This window comes from Eulemur rufifrons, chromosome 29 (genome assembly GCF_041146395.1).
Source record: "Eulemur rufifrons isolate Redbay chromosome 29, OSU_ERuf_1, whole genome shotgun sequence".
NCBI lineage: Eukaryota > Metazoa > Chordata > Mammalia > Primates > Lemuridae > Eulemur > Eulemur rufifrons.
In genome coordinates this window covers 43,092,142-43,113,165 of record NC_091011.1, presented here as the reverse complement: position 1 = coordinate 43,113,165, position 21,024 = coordinate 43,092,142, and the positions used below count along the sequence as shown (strand labels likewise).

Here is a 21,024-nt window from a genome sequence, read left to right as displayed (position 1 = left end):
GAGGAGGGAGAGATTTTTTTCCTTTTCTTTCTTTTCGTTTTCTCATCTCTGGAAGCTCCCTTTGAAGGGTAATTTGTCTAATTGCTCTAGCACTACACAGAGGCTGAGGTGGGGGGGCAGTTCTCCATGATAATTGCTTTGAGCTTAGAATTTAGAGGAGTTACTGAGGGATTTCTGTTGCCTTCTCACTCACATACAGGGTAAGAGGGATGTATTTTGATTCCAGCATTACTTTCTACCCGAAACAATTTGAGTTTAAACTTAAACTTATCTAAAGGTTTTTTGTGGCTACGCCAAAAACGACCTAAATATACATATGATATGGCAGTACTATGAGCATGCCATATACGTATACAGACATAAAGTACAGCATCCAACATACACACATACAGTCTGCATGCATGTAGCTCCCAACTTCTGTTTTATTTTGCCATGTTAGACCTCTGAAGAGCTTCTTTATTTAATTGCCTTCATTGAACGTCACTAGCCAGTTATCAGGGGGGAAAATGTATTACTTTTCAGAAACATTGTGTTTTCATGGTCGAAATAATTTTATTTATCCAGAATATACAGTTTAATTCCTCTATCTACACTTATTTACATGGTTAAAATAACATTGAAAAAAGTCTTTTGAAAAGTTGAGGTCATAGATTTCAAGGCACCATTGATAGTGTCCACAGTTGCGCAAAAAAAGTTCGTCTGTAAAAAAGGGGGAGGGGAGGAGAGGGTCCTTTGAAATGCAATAACTTACATGCAAAAAAAGCTTTACACATGAATCTTTTCTGTTTCCGTTTTCCAAACTTCCCCATATGAATTCCTTTCTTTATGATATTCTAAAACAGCAAAACACAGTAGTCCCAAAAAAGAGAGCAAGAGAGAGCAGCCCATCTAATAGAGTGTCCCGGAGGCCAGCGCCAGCGGGTGCTGTAAGGAGCCGGGCGGTGGCAGGTGGGAATTGATTGAGCTGGCTGCACTTGGATACCAGGAAGCGGAGTTCTCCAGGTAGCTGGACGCGGGGGACTGGTTGGAGGCCGGAGGGTGGGCATGAGGGTGGTGGCTGAGCGAGCGGGACGAGCCCTGGGGCTCCCACACCGCTGGAGACTGCGGCGAGTTACACGCCATTGGGTCGCTGGAGCTGGGACTGTGCTCCGGGGGCATCTCCCCGTTTTTCATGATCTTCTTGATCTTGGATCTTTTGTTCTGAAACCAGATTTTCACCTGGGTGGGGGAACAAAGGCACACGTTACCGGGGCACTCAGAGGTCGCCCGCGCCTTCCCCAGGACGGCTACTTGGAGGCATCTTCGGGCCCCCAGGCGGCCTGGCCCTGGAGTCTCCCCGCGGCCTGCGGCCTACGGCCAAGAAGCTGGGCCTGAGGCAAACGGTGGAGCACTAGCCTCAGCGGGCGCCCTGCCCGGCTTGGCGCGCACCGGCCACTGTAAGGGCACGACCCCAAGGCTTTTGTCTTTTGTTCGGGCTGGAGGAGGGGGCGCGAGCGCGGCGGGGGTGCGCCCGAGTGTCCGCGGCGGCGTGCGCGCACGTGTAGGCCTGCGCCGGGCTCGGAACGCGGCGCCAAGATGGTCTCCAGAACAATGGCCGGAGCCTGGGGGGGGGGGGGAAGGGGCGTGGGGCTCGCTACGCGCGCACGTGTGGAAGGAAAGGAGCGATCCTCAACCTCCCGTCCGACTCTGCTCACTGCTTCCTCAGCTCTGTCAGGCCAGAATCCGCCTGCAGCTCCGGGCGGCTACTCGACATTCTTTATGCTACCATAGGCCTCAGCTGGGTTAGAGGAGTGACGATTGCCCCGCACAACAGCGCCCCCCACCTCGCGACCCTCAGGCTGCTGAGGCCTGAAACTCCGGCAGGCCCAGGGCACGACCCTTCAGTTTCTCCCGCCCGAGGCGACGTTCTCAGCCTTTGCTGGCCTGAGACCACCGCGAGGCCAGCAGGCCCTGTTCACCCCAGGGAGGCTCCGCATTGTGAAGAGAGAACCAGGTAAGCTTCGAGGCGAGACCGTCATAGAAATGCCCCCCCACCCTTGCCCTTGTTTCCAACCTAAGATATTGGCATCCCGCCCCCGAAGGCCGATGCGGGGACATCTCCAGACAAACGATGAATACCATCTCCGCCGTCACATGACGGCGACCCAAGGCCTGACTCATGGAAAGCGCAGGGGCTGGTGTCTTTCTATTAGTTTCTCCCGGGTATTAACGAATCGGCTCCAGCGCGTCGGGACCATACTGCGCGGCCCAGACAGGCTTGCAGCCTAGGCGGGTCCCGTGCACCGCCGCGGCCGGATTTACCTGTGTTTGTGTCAGTCCCAGCGAGGCGGCCAGCTCGGCGCGTTCAGGCAGGGCGAGGTACTGAGTCTTCTGAAACCTTCTCTGTAATGCGGCCAGCTGAAAGCTGGAATAAATAGTCCTGGGTTTACGAACTTTCTTTGGTTTGCCATTCACCATCCTCACCTCGGGCTCCGCCACTTCTTTCTCTAAATAATCAAAACAGGTTCGGTTAGAGCTTGTCCCCAGACAATGGCCCTTTTGCAGAACGGCCTCAAATACAGTCCTTGAGTTTCTTACCACGCTGTCTTCACTCTTTCTCCATATTATCACCTTTGCTGTTCAAGACCCAGAGAAATATGCCCCTCCCCCAAATCATGGAAAAGCGGGCTGGTCTCTGAATTCCTACTCTTGTTCATTCAGGTACGTTTGTGCAAAGCGCTTTGTACAGCACTTTCCTTCTAGGCTTCAGCCCTTGCGGGTGGTTCCTACTTACCCCAGACTTGTTTTTATGCCCACCCTGCGCTCCCCGGCGTTTCTGGAACGGGAACACCCACCCCCTCCCGGGAATTCCGGGGTGGGGGACAGGCCGTGACCCCGCTTAGGTCGGCGTCTGTTCGGGCGCCCGCAGAGACCAGACGCATGGGCAGGGAAGACGCTAACCGAGGTCTCCAAAGTTCAAAGACCCACAAGCAAACTATGCTCCTTCACTTCAGCAGCTAGCGGTCGGGGCCGCTGCAGACAGAGAGCCGATTATGCAGCCCCCATAATCTCACTGCAGATCTGCGAGGGCACAGATGTGTCTGGTTTCTTTTGCAAATAGACTTAATATGTTCTTGGGCAAAAAAAAAGAAAAAAAAAATCTTCCACTTATGCACGAAATGCAGAGACAGTGAAAGAAACGAATACACCCCACCCCCGGGGCTCTCTTTTAAAGTTCAGCAAGAGTCACACATTGAAAAGGAATCGGTGGTGGTGGGGTGTTTTCGTAGGAAAGGGGTGGCAAGTCTGGACGAATTTCTCACTGTCTTGAGTACGGGGGTGGGTGGATGGGGTGGAGACTTTCTAAACGCTTGTTTTACAAACGTGCCCTGGGGCCACAAGTCCCCTTCCCCCAAAAGTACCACATATCAGACCCGGTACAGAACTTCTCCAGGGTGTGTGTGTGTGTGTGTGTGTGTGTGTGTGTCAAGCACCTGGGAGAGGAAGGGTGGAGGATGAGTGCTGTGGTCTACCAGAGTAGGGGATGCTAATATTAGCAGGATTATTAATGTGCTGGTGGGAAGAGATCAAACTTAACCAGTAAAACCTCTCCATGGAGACCTCATGCCTCTCTTATACCGCCAAAGCTCACTAACCCTCTTAAACTCTCTAAGTTTCAAGATGAACTAAAAAGGAGGTGGGGAGAAGGAGAAAGACAAATTTTAGGCACCTATGGAGAGAGGGGAAAAACAAAATCCCTCCTACAACTTGACCCCTCAGCAACCCTCCTCCACCTTTAAATGGCTTTTTGTTTTTGGAAATGCCTTGAATAAACCGCAAAGCTCTCGGCGCGCTCTTCTCCGGCGGGCTACAGCTCCCCAACCCCCCGTCCCTACCCGGCGCGCCTGGGGCACCCGCACCACGCTAGTTCGTGGCGTCTCCCAGACTAATCTCAACTGAGTCTTTGAGGCAGGCAGGCTTCCACTCCCACTCGCACCAACCCAGCACGCTTACCAAAATGTCCAACAACTAACCTCTATTACGCAAACGCCACTGGGGCTGCTTGATTCATTCTTCTCTCCACCCCTACCCCCTTTGCAGCTTAGCTGGCTTCCTGGCCAGGAAAGCTGGGAATCCTGCGACTGAGGGGCTCTAGAAGGTGCCTGAGGAGAGAGACGCTAGTTCAGACCCTCGCAGGATTCTACTAAGAATCTGTAAAATTCTGGCCCGAGAACCTCTCTTGGTTGCAGGATCCGGGCCCCTACTCCCTTCTGCCGGGCGCACCCCCACTGCAGTGGACAGCGTGGTCACCAATATACCACTCTACCTCGCACCCTGGAGTCCTGGTCCCTCTTGCATATCCTCCCGCCCCTCGCCCGAGTACCTGGCTGGCTGGTGGCGCTCGGGACGCGGTTGTAGGCGCCGCCGTACTGGTGGTAGGAGCTAGCGTAGCTGTAGTCGGCATAAGCTTTGGCTGGGTAGCTCCCGGCAGAGCCGTTCACGCCGTGGTACTGATACTGGTAGGGGTTGAGCGCTTTGCCATAGGAAGCCGAGGTAGGAGAGCAGTAGCCGTGCGGGGCACCCCCCGTGGGACTGTAATAGTCGGAATCGGTGGCTGACGACTCAGGCAAAGTTGGCGATTCCTGAGACGGATGGTGCATGGCTGCGGACGTCTGGAACGGAGCTTGGAAGTCGCCGGATCGGATGCTGGGGACCCTTCTGTCAAACACTCCTGTCATCGCTCACTGGCGGCGGCGGCAGCGGCTGTGCTTGCTGCTGTGGCGGCGGCAGCTGCCTGAGTTGGCTGTGGGGCTGCTCTGGTCTAAGCAGACATGGCTGTGGGAGCGAGGGAGGAGGAGGAAGAGGAGGAGGAGGAGAGAAGGAGGCGGTGGCTGCGGCGAGGAGGAGGCTGGGAGTCGTGGAGTCTCTGTCTCCGGCCGGCTGACTGCTGGCTGAGGCGCAGCACAGCCTTGGTTAAATCCTTAATTGCGCGCTTACGCACAGCGGGGTGGATCGGGTTCCATTGGCCAGGGCCTCGGGAGCAGCAGCAACACCCTAACTCGTCCAACTAGTTTTAGCACAACAAAGCATTGCTTTAAAAAAAGGGGGGAGGGGAAATGGAGTGGGGGGGGGAGTGTGTTTGTATGTGTGTGTGCGCGCGCGTGTGTATGTGTGTTTTTGCTTGTAGGGGGAGGGGGGTCTCAGTCAATCTGTTTTTAGTGAATGCCAAAGAGAACGCAGAAGCCCCAGTACCCAGCTCTGTGATGTCTGGAGACAATGTGTTCCAATCAGCAGCCTAAAAAGTGCATGTTTGGGGATGAGGTCGGTGACTGTTTTTCCTTGCTCCCCATCTTCCCGCCCCCATGGGCTGCACCAAGGGGGCCTGTAGAATTGAACACTGATAATGACATGGGGAGTCGGGGGGATGTAGGGTGAAGGCAAGAAGGAACAGAGAACAGTATTTTTTAGTGGAGTGTTGGGAAACACTTATAACTTACATGTGTTGAAAATTCGTGATTTGGGAAAAAAGACAACTTCCTTTGCAGAAGATGAGTATCTCTCAGACACGGGCTGGCTAGGGATGCCCAAGAATACACACTGCTCATTCAGCGGTTAATGGCAGAGAGAATTCCTGCACCTAAGGTCCTTACAATGACTTTAAAAAAATCACTGTCTTAAGCACAAATAACTGAATGACACCTAAATCATCATTGCTGGCTTCCATGAAGAGCCAGCGGTCCTACTTGTTTAATATTCTCATCTATTTGGAAGCCATTGGAATAGGGTGTGTAAGTGTGTTCAGTGGCCAAACACTACTGCAAAAGAGAACTGATCCTCCTATGATCTGTCATGCCTCCAGGGACAAATGGGAATGCCTGGATAAGAAAGGAGACAAGGATCAAAGCCTTTCTGGGAAGGTGGATGGTGCCCATTGATTTCCCCCTCCTGACTCCATGGATGTGGCACCCAAGGCCCAGCCCTCTCCATTCCCAGTCCCGGGTTCCTGTACCCTCTCCTCTTTATTTCCTGCCAGTAAACATCTTAGCTCACATGCAAAGGGAGAAAAGAGTCAAGAATCATACTCTCTGTATATGCAGTCTAAAGTTTGCTTTTTCATGATTGCTACTGATGATCCATCTAGGAGCTTAGAAATTTAACACGAGTCTCTTCCGCTCCCCAATTCCACTCTCCTCAAATAGGGGAATCTGGGACCTGGATCCTGATTTGGGGCCTTCCAGAATCTTCTCCTGGGGGAGGGGCGTCCAAAACCGAGAAACTGGGAGCTCCATCGAATATCCAGAGTGGGACTATCTGGCCTTCCTCCCTTTCTTCCTCCAACCAAAGAAAGCATCTGCGTTAGTTGTGTCCCGTGTTACTTCAGCCTTATATTGGCTGTGAAGCTCCGTGGCCCACAACAGGCTAGCAGGGAGAGCTGGGGTGTCTGGAACATGATGCCAGCCCCGCTCTGGAACTGCAAGCGGCATAGCCGCACGTGCACCAACTCTCTGCCTCTGCCGTCTGGGCGCCATAAAACCACAGCTATTGTCGCCCTTCCTCTGGGGGAGACTTCAGTGCTGGGCGCACACGGCGAAGCTGGCGTCCCAGACCATCCTTCTTCTCTCCCTGGCCCTAGTCGCGTGCTTGCGGCCTGCGCTGCCCTGGGCTCCTCCTCTGCGATAGACTTGGGGTAAGCAGCCGCAGCTGCCCGCCGGTCCTGACCCGCGCGCTGTCCATTTCCGCGCTGCTGTTCACCGGCTAGATTTAGGCTGTAAGGAGCTAGGAAGCGACAGGGAAACACTGCTGACCCCATGGGGTTGTGGTCCTGATTTCTGCTCAGGAGAAGTTCTCGGTACCCATCGAGCCACATGACACCTATCCTGCCATTTAATTATACGAATCGCTTCCTCAAATCAAAGCCAGGGACAGTGCAAAGCTCCTCCCAGCAATGGCAAGCGGTCAGGGAGCCAGGCCGCCCTTCCTCTGGTTTCCCATCCTCGACCCTTTTGGTTGAATAGAGATTTAAGAGTTACAACGTGGAGGGAAATACAGTCAATGCGGTTATGCTAAACAGGGCTAGCGATACCCTTTACACCTTGCTGAGAAGGTAGATTCCAATCAGGATGGGATTGGAATTCTGAATTTGGGTAATAATATTTAGAAGTTCGGGATCCGGTTGAACATATGTTGCAATGTTAAGTTAGCTCTAGATCTTGCTAAATTTCATTCCCCTACCCCACACATACACCCCGACGTCAAAAAAGACATTTTCTCCCACATTTTATAAAAGAAAGAAGTGGGACGGGAGTGAAGAATGTAACTTCTTTGTTTCAATTTCTAAAGCGTTATGACATTGGCCCTCACACAGACTTCAGCCACTCGTGCAAAGTCTGCTTCTGTGTGAGGCCAAATCTTGGTGTGTCTCCGAAGGTCCAGACCCTCAAACTTTCTTGACTTTGTTCTGCTTTTCTCGGTTGACCCCCACTCCCCTCGCACACCCTTTCCTTCAAGGCAGCGGAGAGGGAGCGGCAGCGCTGAGTTAAAAGCAGCCGGGGTCTGTGCACAATACAGTTTCATTTCATCTCACAAGGTAGTCATTGTGGCTCTGTGCACTGCCCGCTCCGCTGTGGGCCAGGCTGCGGCTCCCGACCCATGCTCAGGGCACACACGCGCCGGGCATCCGGGCTCTGGGGCAACGACTTTACTGGTGCTGTGAGGTAGCTCTGACACCAAGGCCTCGAGCTTTGTCCTAAGGCCAGCGGGCGGGACGCTGTTGGCTCTCAAAACCCACCGACAGACCCAGCGGTGGGGAAATGGCCCTACGGCATCAAACTCTTCCTGCAGTGCCCTCCCTATTGAGACACGTAGGAAGAATGTGAGTAATTTCATCTTTTAGTAGCCGAAATCTGCAAAGGGGTTGGGGTGGGAGTGTTGGGGGGGAAACCCTAAGGAGAAGTGCAAGTCTTTACCACGAGCGCCACCCAGTGTCCTCGAAGAACAGCGCGCAAACGGCAAACTTGCCAAGCTCAGTCACTGGCGGGACAACGCCGGCTGGTCCTCCCTGTTCCAGTCCACTACCAGGTGGTTTTCATTCTCTCTACTTCCAATAGATCTTTCCACTCTCATGCCCTTTCCTTCCTTTCCTTTGCTCCTTGCACATTCATACTATTCCTCCTCCTTCCCATCAGCTCACCTTTTTCTGGACCTCAGCGTGGGGCCACCTCCCCCATCCCCTCCAGATTCTTGGGTGTAATGCTCTGTTCAGTCTCCCCACCTGGGGTGACCAGAAGACATTGATGGTGACCCCTTCTTCCCTAGACAGTTCTGAGGAAGCAGGCCCTCCTCTGGCCAGATGAGGTGCTCTGGAGACTTCTGCTCATTGCCTGCTATGAACTGGAAACGATAGTGCCACTGTGAGTTGTAGGAGCCTGTGATGGAAGGGAAGACAGATAATTTTGACAGCAGCATTAACTCAGTTTTCCCCTTTTAGCGTATCTGGAAATCTATTTACTCCTAAGTATGCCATAAGTAGAACCCATTTTCTTTGGGCTTGAAGTTCAGACAATTCAATGTACTTGAAAATATTTAATTTATGAACTTAAGATCTTTTCAGTATGGAAAATTTAATTTATTTAAAACATACAGTGTACACACCAATTGGATGTACATAATTCTGGTAAATAAAAGACCCCATAATATGATGCTAGCACTTGATGCACACCTGATATAAATAATGCTTTTTTACTTTAGAATTTCTATGAGTAGAATACCTGTCTTTCAAAAGTCCTGTTCTTGGGCTGAGGTTTATTTTTCTTTTCATTTGCAGTGCTTTATCCATTACTTTTTAAAACCTGTCCAGTGAAAAATACTCTTAGGGCAGTTCACTGTTATTATGTCTTTATTGATCATGGTCCATAAAGCACTTTTTAGCCCAAACAAAGCTGGTTAAATCATCCATTTTGTGAAGGTAATCATTTTATTTACAATGGAGCTGCAGTTATCTTTGAGCTAGGGCACTAAGGCCATTTAATAACTTAAGGTAACAGCCCTGAAATATTCAATATGATGTTTGTATAGAAAAGACATATTTCCATGAATTCAGGTGAGATAAAAAAAAAAAAAAACAACAACAAAACAAACCAGGAATGATGATTGTAAAAGTAGTGAAGGCTTTCAAAACTATAACAAGTTGTCAGTCATTGGTTTTTGGCAGTGCAGCTGAATGGCCTTTGTCTCCCAACAGAGAGCCCAGCACCCTGACTTGGAATTGACATTCAGAGGTGGTTCATCTTCTGAGATAGCTAAACTGTTTAATTTCCTCTCTATGTTCAATGTTCTTCCCATCCCATTATGAGGGTGAACTAACTAGGCCTAAGCCAAAATGCTTCGAAGTCTATATGAATTGAAAAAGAGCTCATCCAGGGGGAACAAGATAAGAAAGGGGAGTGAGGAGGTGATGGAAAGAATAAATAATAAGAAAGAAGACTTCCTCCCATACTGAAATTAATTATAATATCCTCTTGCCCTCCAGAAAAATGTGTTTGGAGTTAAGGAGCATCTCCAACAAAGTAATCTCAAAGGATTCACTAGTAGGCAATTATATAAATATTCTGAATAAATTAAAAATCCCCAGAGGGGAAAACTATTTTCCACTTAATTCCAACCTAATAGGATTTTTCAGTTTATTTCCAAATGATAGGGCAGATCATAGATGTCTACACGTTTTGTTTTTGTAATTAAGGCATTAAAATATGTTTATTCATTTAACTTAAACATAACTAGCTAGGAAAAGGCCTTAAGTATCCACTCAAATCTATTCTCTATGAGGCGAATTTAATATACCACAGCTGAAAACACTTCAATTTCATCTAAGTAGGAAGTAAATGGGATTATATTATTATATGTCTTTGCAAATTGAAATTGAGGCATATTCTCCATCCTAAACTCAAATTTCATCTTCTTGAAAGGAAGGTTTGGCTATGATACTATTTACAAAACCTTTATTCTTCTTAAAGATATATATATATAAATATTCCAATTAAAAAAAATACCCCTTGTGGAGTTAAAAGAAAAGTAATTGGCAGACAGGAATTCAGAGCAATGATCCAGCTCTGGCAAGGAAATATCAAGAGTGAAGCTTAAGACATCTTAAATAACATCCTAATTCCAAGATCAATTTAGAATTTTAAAGTTCATTGATCCTAAGCCGCTGTATTTTATGATCTGACAACACTGCATGCAAAGATGTAGAAAACCGATTCTAAAGTCAAATCCACTCAGGTTATTCAAACACTGTGAACTGGGTAAAACTTGGCCCGCAATATATATGCACAAAAGCAGATAGTATAATTTTATAGGCATTTTTGCACTCTGCCTTAATTATTTCATTTTAATAGATTAAAACAAACGGCAAGAAAATACAAAACCTTTTCTACAGCTGTATTTACTACCTTATACCTTTTATAAAGAAAAAAAAAATTCTTAAACAGGCAACCCCAGCCTGAGATAAGAGGTTTCCCTGCTGTGTTACACAGCACAGTCAGTCAAAGACACAGTGCCCACCTGGACTTGAATCCCTCTGTGCTCTTGCAGAAGAAAATTAAGGCAACAGAAAGGAAAAGTCAATAGCTTTCCAAGTGAAGTGTAGCTGAGACAGCAATGGAGTCACTTTTTAAAATTGTGGGCAGAAAAGATCAATTACTTGCAGCCAGAATCTTAGTAATACTCAACTTACATACCTCATGGACAGTTAAGCAAAATTTTATTAAATACTTTTTTAACATTAAGTCTTCAGTTTTATTTTATTTCACTCTTTCAACACAGCAGGCTCTTGGATGGTGCGTGGAGCAAAGTATAATAAATATATACATTCATATAATTTATTGCTACATCCTGGTTTGTAATTCGGGGCATGTAACTGCATGTGCTTAATGGTTTCTGCATTCTCACAATCAATTGATGTATGCATTTCACTTGGTTACCTAGGAAATCAGCTTTGGTTACAGTTACAACTTTTCAACAGACCTCACTTTGCAGGCAACCTACTATGTGTCTGCATGTACTACTGTTAGTCTAAAATGAGGTTTAGGGATGTCTGGAGTTTTTCTTACAAGTTCCAGGAATCCTTGGAGCTATGGAAGGGAAAGATTCTTCTTATGACACTGTGGACTTCACTAGCCACAGAATATATAAAGACATTGCATTAAATACTTTCCTGAAAAAAAAAAAGCAAAGGTGGAAATCAACAAATCCAATAACTGAATAAAAGATACAGGCAAGAGTAGCTATATTCATACATGAAAAATTCAGAATGTATTATTGGATGCACCTTCTTTCCCTTCATCTTTTCATTGCCTTCTTTTTCGAGTCTCTAGCTGCTTCCAGGGTGTACTGCTTTACAGCTTTTTTTACACTTGCCATCTACACTTTCAGAGACATTTAGGGTCATGTTATAGAGTAATTGTGCTAGGTCACTGGAAGTTTACCTGCATAACAAACTTGGAGAAGACAGGGAGAATTTTTTAGCATTGAGAAAAATAGATAAACCAAAGAGGAGATCATCTTGCTTCAGTGTTAATACTTTTAATGGAGGGGAAAGTATCTAATAATTAAAATTGCTTGGTAATTTTTATTTACCTATAAGAATGGGAGAGATTAGAAGAGAAAAAGGCAGAAGAACAGAAAGCAAAAAGAGAGAAACAGAACTACCCTGCTCTCCCTGAATTAGAATAATCACTGGGGTGACATTTAGGAAAAAGCACCAGTCCACCCAATTGTCTTTTGGGGAACACTTCTTAGAGAAGTGGGAATGGATGGGATAGTAGGTGCTAATGATCATTCACTTCTTTGTGACTTTCTTTTACTAGGGTCATTAAAATCTAACCTGGCCCTAAATATTACAGTTTAGGAAAAATGTTCTCTAAATGTTTCTAATATGTTATTGGGCTCCATTCCTCTTCACAGTCTTATGGTGAGCATTTGGCATGCCTTTTGCAAATTTTATAGACCTTTAAATGGGTTTTCCCAAAGGGATTTCACATATAATTCACTTCTACTTTCACAGTAGCCTTGAGAAGTAGCTGTGTCAGGCTGTTATGGGTGGTCCTCAACTTTTATATATTTGTCTTTCATTTAACTTCAACTTGCTCATATTCCATATTGGCATTCCTACTTTGCCCTTTATTGGTGGGTTTGAGCAGTGATGTGGTGGCACTGCCTGCCAGCCACTGCTGTTGGGAGTAAAAGTACCTGCCTTTGAGGAATGATGTGAACATTGCCAAGTGTGTGTCCCCTCTGGCCCACACTATAACTAGAAATACCCAGGCATAGAATTGCTGGCTCAGTGCGGGGCTGCCATCTCCCCTTGTCTGACTGAGTCCCTCTTTCCATCCTTGCAATTCTCACTTTCTCCATGGGCATGGAGACTAAACGTTGGGCTTGCCAAACCTTCTGCTCTAGTCCCTGTAGGTCAGTGTGCTCCTGAAAAAGGGAGATGCCTGGCTCAGTTCTCTCATGTCCACGAAAGACAAATGTCCCCTTCACCTGCTTTCCAGGTAGTTAGGCCAGAGGGAGGTAGGGGTTTTATATTTGGTTAGCTTTTTGGGAATGGATATCCACCTTTGAACATATTTGTTTTTGAACAAAAGTTACTCCTTGAATACCTATTTGACATATTAATACACTGAGACCCCCCAAATCCATTTTCATAATAATAATAACGTGCATTTGCTTAGAGTTTTAAACTTTTTTTTAACCCCCAGAGGGTTCTCATATAATTTAATGTTTACCCTCACAGTATTCTTTTTTTTTTTTCTAGAGACGGGAGATGGGGTCTCACTGTGCTGGTGTCAAACCCCTGAGCTGCAGCGATCCTCCCGCCTCAGCCTCCCAGGAAGCTAGGACTACCGGCATGAGCCACCGCACCCAGCTGACGCTCATGGTATTCTTGAGAGGTAAGTAGAGGACAGAGTGACCTGATTTCCTAACTTCCTATTTGACATACACTATATAAAACTGTGTTGTTACCTAAGAGTAGTTCAAATTTCCCATGGTTAGAATGCTCTATGTCTATACACGCACAAAAAGAGTTGGTCATAGACTGAAGCAAACTTGCTACTCTTTTAACATAAAAAATAGCCATATTAATTAGGCAGTTTCTATGTGCTAAATGCTTGGTGTGTATTATTTAATTTAATTTTTATAACAGCCTGTAAGGAAGTGCCATCATTCTCCTGTTTTATATTGAGGAACATAAGATAGATAGGTTAAGAAACTTAATTATGATCCTGTGGCTAATAAATTTATTGCATGGGAAATCTCTAATACCAGAAATTTTATACCCTGTGGAAAATAAAGCAAAGAATTGAGGCTTTAAATACCAGAATAACGTTTGTGTTGCTACTCTCCTTTTCTTTGTATTCTTAGTCCTAAAGACACATACAATAAATTGTGTCTGTTTTAGTTTTAATGGTTTGTTTATACCAACAGTTTTCTTTCCCTTTAATGAGTCTCATTTTTCTCTAGAATCCTATTGTTGGATACTAGCACACACATCTTAGGAAACTGAGTTGAGATATTCTGTGTATCTGGAATAGAGGGTCTTTAGTATTGGAGCAAGGACAATTCAGGGGGACGTTGCTGTAACACAAAGCTTAATTTCATAACTGATGTTAAATGTCAATGAGCCATTGGCTCCTGGAATTAACCGATGACAAACACACATAGAACCTGAGCAGGCGGTCTTGTCCCACCATTTGCCTGCATTCTTTCTTTTCCCTCCTCTTCTCATTCACATACGTATCTCACACATCTGTTTACAGACTATTCTGACAAAATTTTCACACTGTTTCTTATCAAAGTTATGTGTAGGATGACTGTATAATTTATCATCCAAACCAGGACTTTTTTTTTTTTTTTTTTTTGAGACAGAGTCTCACTCTGTTGCCCAGGCTAGAGTGAGTGCCGTGGCGTCAGCCTAGCTCACAGCAACCTCAAACTCCTGGGCTCAAGCAATCCTCCTGTCTCAGCCTCCCGAGTAGCTGGGACTACAGGCATGCACCACCATGCCCGGCTAATTTTTTCTATATATATTTTTAGCTGTCCATATAATTTCTTTCTATTTTTTTAGTAGAGATGGGGTCTCGCTCTTGCTCAGGCTGGTCTCGAACTCCTGAGCTCAAACGATCCGCCCACCTCGGCCTCCCAGAGTGCTAGGATTACAGGCGTGAGCCACCACGCCCGGCCCCAGGACTTTTTTTTTTTAAGAGTTTATTTACTTATTTAGAGACACAGTCTCACTCTGTTGCCCTGGGTAGAATGCCATGGCTTCAGCCTAGCTCACATCAACCTTGGCTAATTTTTCTATCTTTTATAGAGATGGGAGTCTCGCTCTTGCTCAGGCTGGTCTTGAACTCCTGAGCTCAAGCAACCCTCCCGCCTCTACCTCCCAGAGTGCTAGGATTACAGGTGTGAGCCACCGTGCCCGGCCCAAGGCCCAAACCAGGACATTTTTAAAAGTGAAAAGGGGATGGTAAAAAACTATACTAGGACAATAGGGTTAATCTGGAATGGTCCTGGCCAAACCTTGATTTTGTGGTATATTTCTAACACTCCCCAAGCTCCTTCTGGAGGCCACCTTGAAAGTCCTGTCCAGTAGCCTGGCAAAGCAGAGATTTTTCTAGGTGCCTTAGAGTTGACCTACATGGCTTATATCCAGCAGATTAGGAATGGTCAGGCCACCACCTGTGATCCTGCAGGCTAAGCACTGCATAAGTGTGCTATGATGAAGGGGAAATGGGAGCTGAAATCCAGCCTGCATCATACTCGCCCTGCCCTGTGCCCAGGAGAGGGACTGCATCTGCCCTGACAGAGATGTATCTTTTTCTCACTCACACAAAGGTACCACCTGGGCTGGAGGAGTCCCTGAGTATGACAAAGTTCAATTCTTTGTCTAACTTTTTCCATATTTTTCTTCTATATTCCTTACTTCATTTTGATTATTATCTTTTTAATAGCCTTGGCAGAAGTTGTGGCTCTATGTTTTTTAGATCACTAAATCTGAATCCCCCACATAACAGAAAACTTCAGAGAATTGATACTGGAGGCTTCCAAATGCACAAAAGTATATGGAAAGGTTTTATTTTCTTTTCAGCTTGGACCTTCCTAAAGCTTTTCAAAATCCAGTGTATCTAGAGGACAAATGCTATTATTGCCTTTCTGCTGTGAGGTATGCCATGTATAACAAAGATCTCTGTTACTACCAAGATTTCTTTGAAGAGTGAAACTTTGAGGACTATTACTTTTCATAAAGCTTTTTAAAATGTACTCCCTGCCCTTGCAAGAGAAATGACTCTCTGGTACAATTAACGTTGGACCATAGACCCAAAGAACAATGAATGTTTCAAACACAAATTGCTTTTGAGGAGCATAGTCCTATTCTGGGCTTGAAGACATTCATGTAGGAAATTAACAGAAAATTTTAATAAAAACTCTTTGGATAAAGAAAATTAGATGAAGAATGCCAGTTTGTCTTTTAAGTTGCTTGAGCAGATCTGTCATAACAGACATTGCCCCAGATTGTGGAACCCTTTCCTTCTAACATCTTTTAATGGTAGTAGAACTTACAATGCCATAATTTCCTTTCATTTTTGACAGTGTTATACTATCTTTATAGACTTACACTGACAGCATTTCATCTTGACATCATTAGATCATCTCACCTGACTTTTGTATGGCGCACGTCATTACATTATGATGGCGATATACAATTACCAGTGAAATGAATAGGGTATTAACATGATTACTGAAAAAAAGGTTAGCACATACAGATATAGCATTCTGCATTTGAAAGCATTTTATAGCTATTAATTAGTCTGCCCAATGCTCCTGGGATCCAGTGAAACTTATTATTCTTTTTTTTTTTTTTACCAAGTAGGATAATAAAGGGAGTGATTTAGACAGTGTTACAGGACTGGGCAGTGGCTGAACTTTTCTCGACTTCTTTGGCTTTTTTAAGCTTGATAAAGTGGAGTATAATGATTTATAGTAACTAATTACTGTTTTAAAAGGCCAGAGATGTGAGGAAATTCCACTTAATTTGAGAATTCCACTTTTCCTACTTTTCATTTACATGTTTATCATGGCAAGTAATGAGAATCCATTCTTCTATGTTTTGTGAGAGTTTAGGTAGATAAGTAATCTGGAATTATTTAAAGGCTCCATCTTAACAAAATGGAATTGATTTGGTCTGAGAAAAATCACTTAACTTTTACTCATTAGGAAATGATGTGATCAAAGGATGATATAGAAACAACTTTATGGCTATAGAAATCTTGATCATTAAAAAGCCTTGGTATTTTCTTCATACTTTTTCCAAAATATCCCATAAAAAAGTGCCTTACTAATGAGATCTCAGACTTGGGAGACTCAGTACTGTCTGGATGGAGAGGGTTTACTGAGTGTCTTCTTCTAAATCCTGTAAATCCCCCTGATTTCCAATCTTAAGGGGATGAAATAAATTAGTTGTATGACTTGGTCAAAATTTTGTAAACTTTTTGAGCCTCAGTTTTCTCCTTTGTACAGTTATGAAGTAAATATGTATTGTAAAGGTATTGAGGGTAAGATGAGATGACAGATATAAAACTCTTGGCTCAGTGCTTGGGCCTAGTAGACACTCAATACAGAAGAACACTTCCTAGAACTCAAGAGGCCTTGACTGGCCTGGGAACTGGGGCAGAAACTTTGGTGGCTTGAGAGTGGGACTTCTCAGGGGACATTTCTTCACTCTTGGCCCTTCTGCTAGGTTTACACTGCTCGGATAGGGCAATATTCCCTTCTCAGGGCCTCTTATTTTCCCTTCGACGTTTTCTGCAATGATTCAGCAGTAAAAGAGAGCAGTGGCAGCGAATGGAGCCCACGGATGGATCAGAACCTGTTTGTCTAACTTTTGACTAATATTGTTTTACCCAATTTTCATCTACCTGCCTGCAAAAGCAAATAACCAAATGAGAGGAATACAAATCTTCACTTTAATTGAATAAAGTCTTAACACCTGCAATTACACATATGTTCCTTTATACTGGCCTATTTATAGCCATGTCTATTTTGTGACAAACTAGCATTTTTAATCAAGTGAGCTTTTGAAGTCAGGAATATTGCATCTTGTATGTCTTAGGCACAACTTTCATTCTTTCCTTACACTTTGGAATTTACTCTTTCCTCGTCATTCCCAGTCTGACCCGCTCACTCTCAGGTCAACTCATGCCTTGCTATTGCCTCTGGTTGGTTTTCCTACCTTCAGTCTCTTCATGCTCCACGCTGGCCACCTCACCAGTGATAGCTGTTCCCTATGAAGTCTGAGCTTCATGTCGTGGCACAAAAGCCTTCCAGAATCTGCTCTAAACCTAACAATCCGCTATATCTCCATCTCCTTTGAGCTCTCAAAACAATCTCATTTCTTCAGTCAAGTTGACTTCCTCCTTATTGCCTGATCATACCAAACACTTTTCCACCTCTACGTCTTTGACTATTTAGCCCCTACCTATATCCAGGGTTCAGTGTAGGAAGCAGAAGCCATTCTAGATGTTTTAGGCATCAGGCTATTAAATACAGGAGATTGGGTGCTTACAAAGTGTCAGAAGGACTGGAGGGCTAGCCTAGGCTGGGCCTCTAGGGATGACACTTAGAGCACCAGGGACGGTGCTAATGTTAGGTAGGGATGAAATCTGCTGGTGGTGGGTATAGGTCAGGAGGGTGGTTCCTAGGGGTGGAGAAGCCAGGGACCAATCAGGGGAAGGGACTGCAGGAAAATGCAGAACACCTAGTAATCATTTCATAATATCCCATACCTCCTGTAAGCCCTCCCACAGACCAGGCCAATACAAGGAAACCACCTGGGAATCCTCAACATCTTTCTCTACTTGTGGAGACTGACCTGTTCCTCTCTCTGAAACATATTTTCACTTTGTATAGTTTCTTTTTTTTCTGTAATAAACTCTGTGGGATTGCTTTGTATTTGTGATCACTCTGTCATCAGCTCAACTCGGTACCAGTAGTCACTCTTGACAACTGGGAACCAAGGACCAGGGAACATCAAGACAGACCTAAAAAATGCTACCAGAAAGATTGAATTCAAAACCCACTGCTCTAGCAATGACCCAGGGATCAGAAGTTGCTGCCATCACTGATGCTGTAACTGCCTCTCAGCCAATGAAGCTGGGGGAAAACCACAAAAATTCATATTTCCCATACCCTATCACTAGCAGTAAAAGCCAAAGGGGTATGAAAATGGCCTCTACTTCACTTCTTTCTATATTGGATACAAGGCCATTTATTCTGCATTGCAGAATCTTAGTTGCAGAAAAGTCTTGCTGTACATGGAGGCAACTAGAAATAAGTTGGGATGGACTTTAAGAGAGGCAGTTTGTGATTTTTAACAAATCCCTGTTCACCTCCCCAGAATCTTCCCTTTTCCTTCTTCTCTGTCTACCAAAATTTTATTTACCCATTTCAAGGATCAGTTCAAATGTCTCCTCCTCTAGGAAATAGCAAGCAATGTCAGTGGTAGATCTTTATGTTCCTAATCATCCTTAACTCACATTGCAGAGTTGGTCAATATGTGGTTCACATAGCTGTACCCTGCCTTCCTACACCTTTAATTGTCATCTCACTTGAATTGCAAGATTAAAGCACAAGGTTTACTTAGCCTGGAATTGGCCTCAGAATCCTTCTTACCATAGTAGTCAAGTCAGCCTCGATCAACTGATAGGAGATAATGCTTCAGATAAACCCTCTTTGCTATCCTTGATGTCTATGGTGCAGGCATCTAGACAGCTTTGATTATATTAGATTGAAATTCTGACTTAATTGTTCCCTAACCTCAAAGTACAATGGTCTGCAATGAGGATACCTATAAATGTGTGGGGAAAAGTAAGTAATCCCTGTATCATAGATTTTAGATCTGCAAAGGACTTCAAGAAATAACCTGGTATAGCTCTTCATCTATAGGAAGGAATACCTGGGTTTAAAAATGAATAAACTGTGGCTCAGAGAAATTAAGTAACTTTCTTAGATTATACAAGCAGGACATGTTTTTTTATCTGATAACAAAATATTACACTTCAAGATGGAATTATAAATGAATCTACTTTTCTCAATTTTTATGCTTTTATATTATTTATAATCATTACAATCTATAAAATATAAACTTAGTAATTGAATCTTTCTCCTTTTTGCTATTTCTTTTCTACCAGGAAATAATCACAACTGGCAAACAGAAAGCAAAACACAAAAACTAAAAAAGCGAAATAAATAAACAAACAAAAAAACCTACCATAAGAACAGAGGCTGTAGTGCTTTTTAATTCCCATGCCCAACCTTAAGAAAAATTGCCAAATAGGTGAAATTTACTTAAATTGACCTCTGTCTTTAAGTATCCCTTTTTTCTTTCCCTTAGGTCCCCAAGACTCTCTTATGGATATTTAAGTTTTCCCACAGGCTTTTCTTCTCCGGGGAATTGCGCTATATTCCCGAGATTTTTCATTTACCATTTCTCCCATTCATCAGGGCACACATCACCATTTAGAGCTATTAGCTGATGAAGTGATGAGAGTTTTGTGTGCCTCTGCCTCACCATAATCTGTATCTTATTGACTTCTTCTTGTTTACCTTTACCTGGTCTATTAGTTTCCATTGCTGCCATAAGAAATTACCACAAACTTAATGCCATAACACAACACAATTTATCTTACAAATCTAGTATGGGTCTCACCAGACTAAAATCAAGCTGTTGGCAGGCTGCTTTCCTTCTAGAGGCTCTGGGGAGACTCATTTCCTGCTTGTGAGGTTGTTGGTCAAATTCAGTTCCTTGTACTTATAGGACTGAGGTCCCAGTTTTCTTTCTGGCTGTCAGGTGAAAGCTGTTTCCAAATTGTAGAAGCCACTTGTGTTCCTTAGCTCACAGACCCCTTCCTCCATCTTCAAAGCCAGCAACAATGAGTGGAGACCTTTTCACATCGCATCTCTCTGACCCACTCTTCTGCTTTTAAGGGCTAATATGATTAGATTGGGCCCACTCAAATAATCCGGGATAATCATCTCATCTCCAGGTTGTAGCCTTAATCACCTCTGCACAGTGCCTTTTGACGTATAAGATAACTTACAGGTTCCAGAGACTAGGACATTGACACCTTTGGGTGGCCATTATTGCACCTTCTCTCATCTGGCTTCCATGGCATCACACTATCCTGATCCATGTTTCCCTCTTTATTTCCTGACTTACTTCCTTCTTGCCTTTTCTCCTTTGTAACACACTATTGAGCATCTACTACAATGATAGATACTTATATGTATTAAGAATACAAAGATAACAAAAGCATGGCCCCTGATCTCAAGTTATTATCTGGTGGTTCTTTTCTTATGCTTCTGATTGATTTTTTTGTGTCATATTTCTCTTCCACACTAGGGCAGAATTTGAAGCCTGTCAATGTCCTATTTCTGCAATAACTCATTCAGTGATCAGATTTTCTGCATACGAACCTATTAATGCACATGATCCCAGATCTACTTCTCTTTTGCAGACTTCTCTTCTGAATTCCAGTTATATATATTCAAGCAGGCATTTCATTTTATTCCATAATTACATCCAACTTAGGATGGAATTCACCATTATGCTTCAGAATTTCCACTTTCTTGAAGGAGTCCAAAATTCTCCCAGTCACAAAGGTGGAAAACTTTGCAATTAATCTTGTCTACCCCTTCTTTCTTATTTATGTAACAAGGATGCTATTTAAGGGAGGGGGATATAAACTTATATATTTTATCTTTGCCAATATCTAATTACTAGTTATCCCACTGCTCTCATATTCAGACCAAGTCTGGCCAACTTATATCATGGAGTATTCTCCATAGTATGAGAAATGTTTACCTTCTATCTCTGATGGGTAGGCTGTTAAATTCTGCCCTAGACTAGACAAGAGATATGACATAGAAAAGTTCAAGCTGAGACAAAGAGGAAAGGAAGATGCTATTCCTTCTGGGAGTATGAGGAAG

The 21,024-nt window shown here is 44.4% G+C and overlaps 1 protein-coding gene across 1 annotated transcript; it reads right to left on the bottom strand.

Moving 5' to 3' along the window:
* Positions 1-532: 532 nt before the first annotated feature.
* On the bottom strand, positions 533-4,929 carry DLX5 (distal-less homeobox 5). Its single transcript, XM_069462385.1, has 3 exons — positions 4,364-4,929; positions 2,302-2,486; positions 533-1,218 (listed from the first exon to the last, which is right to left on the bottom strand). The coding sequence occupies exons 1-3, from the start codon at positions 4,716-4,718 to the stop codon at positions 889-891; spliced, it is 870 nt and encodes a 289-aa protein (XP_069318486.1). The 5' UTR covers positions 4,719-4,929; the 3' UTR covers positions 533-888.
* Positions 4,930-21,024: the final 16,095 nt, after the last annotated feature.

What these genes read in the sequence shown, in the direction of transcription:
- DLX5 (XM_069462385.1), bottom strand. Translation starts at nt 4,718, where the DNA reads ATGACAGGAGTGTTTGACAGAAGGGTCCCCAGCATCCGATCCGGCGAC. An exon ending in GAGCGCCACCAGCCAGCCAG is followed by an intron (nt 2,487 to 4,363) that starts GTACTCGGGCGA and finishes TTGATTATTTAG; the next exon opens with AGAAAGAAGTGGCGGAGCCC. An exon ending in TGGGACTGACACAAACACAG is followed by an intron (nt 1,219 to 2,301) that starts GTAAATCCGGCC and finishes TCCCCCACCCAG; the next exon opens with GTGAAAATCTGGTTTCAGAA.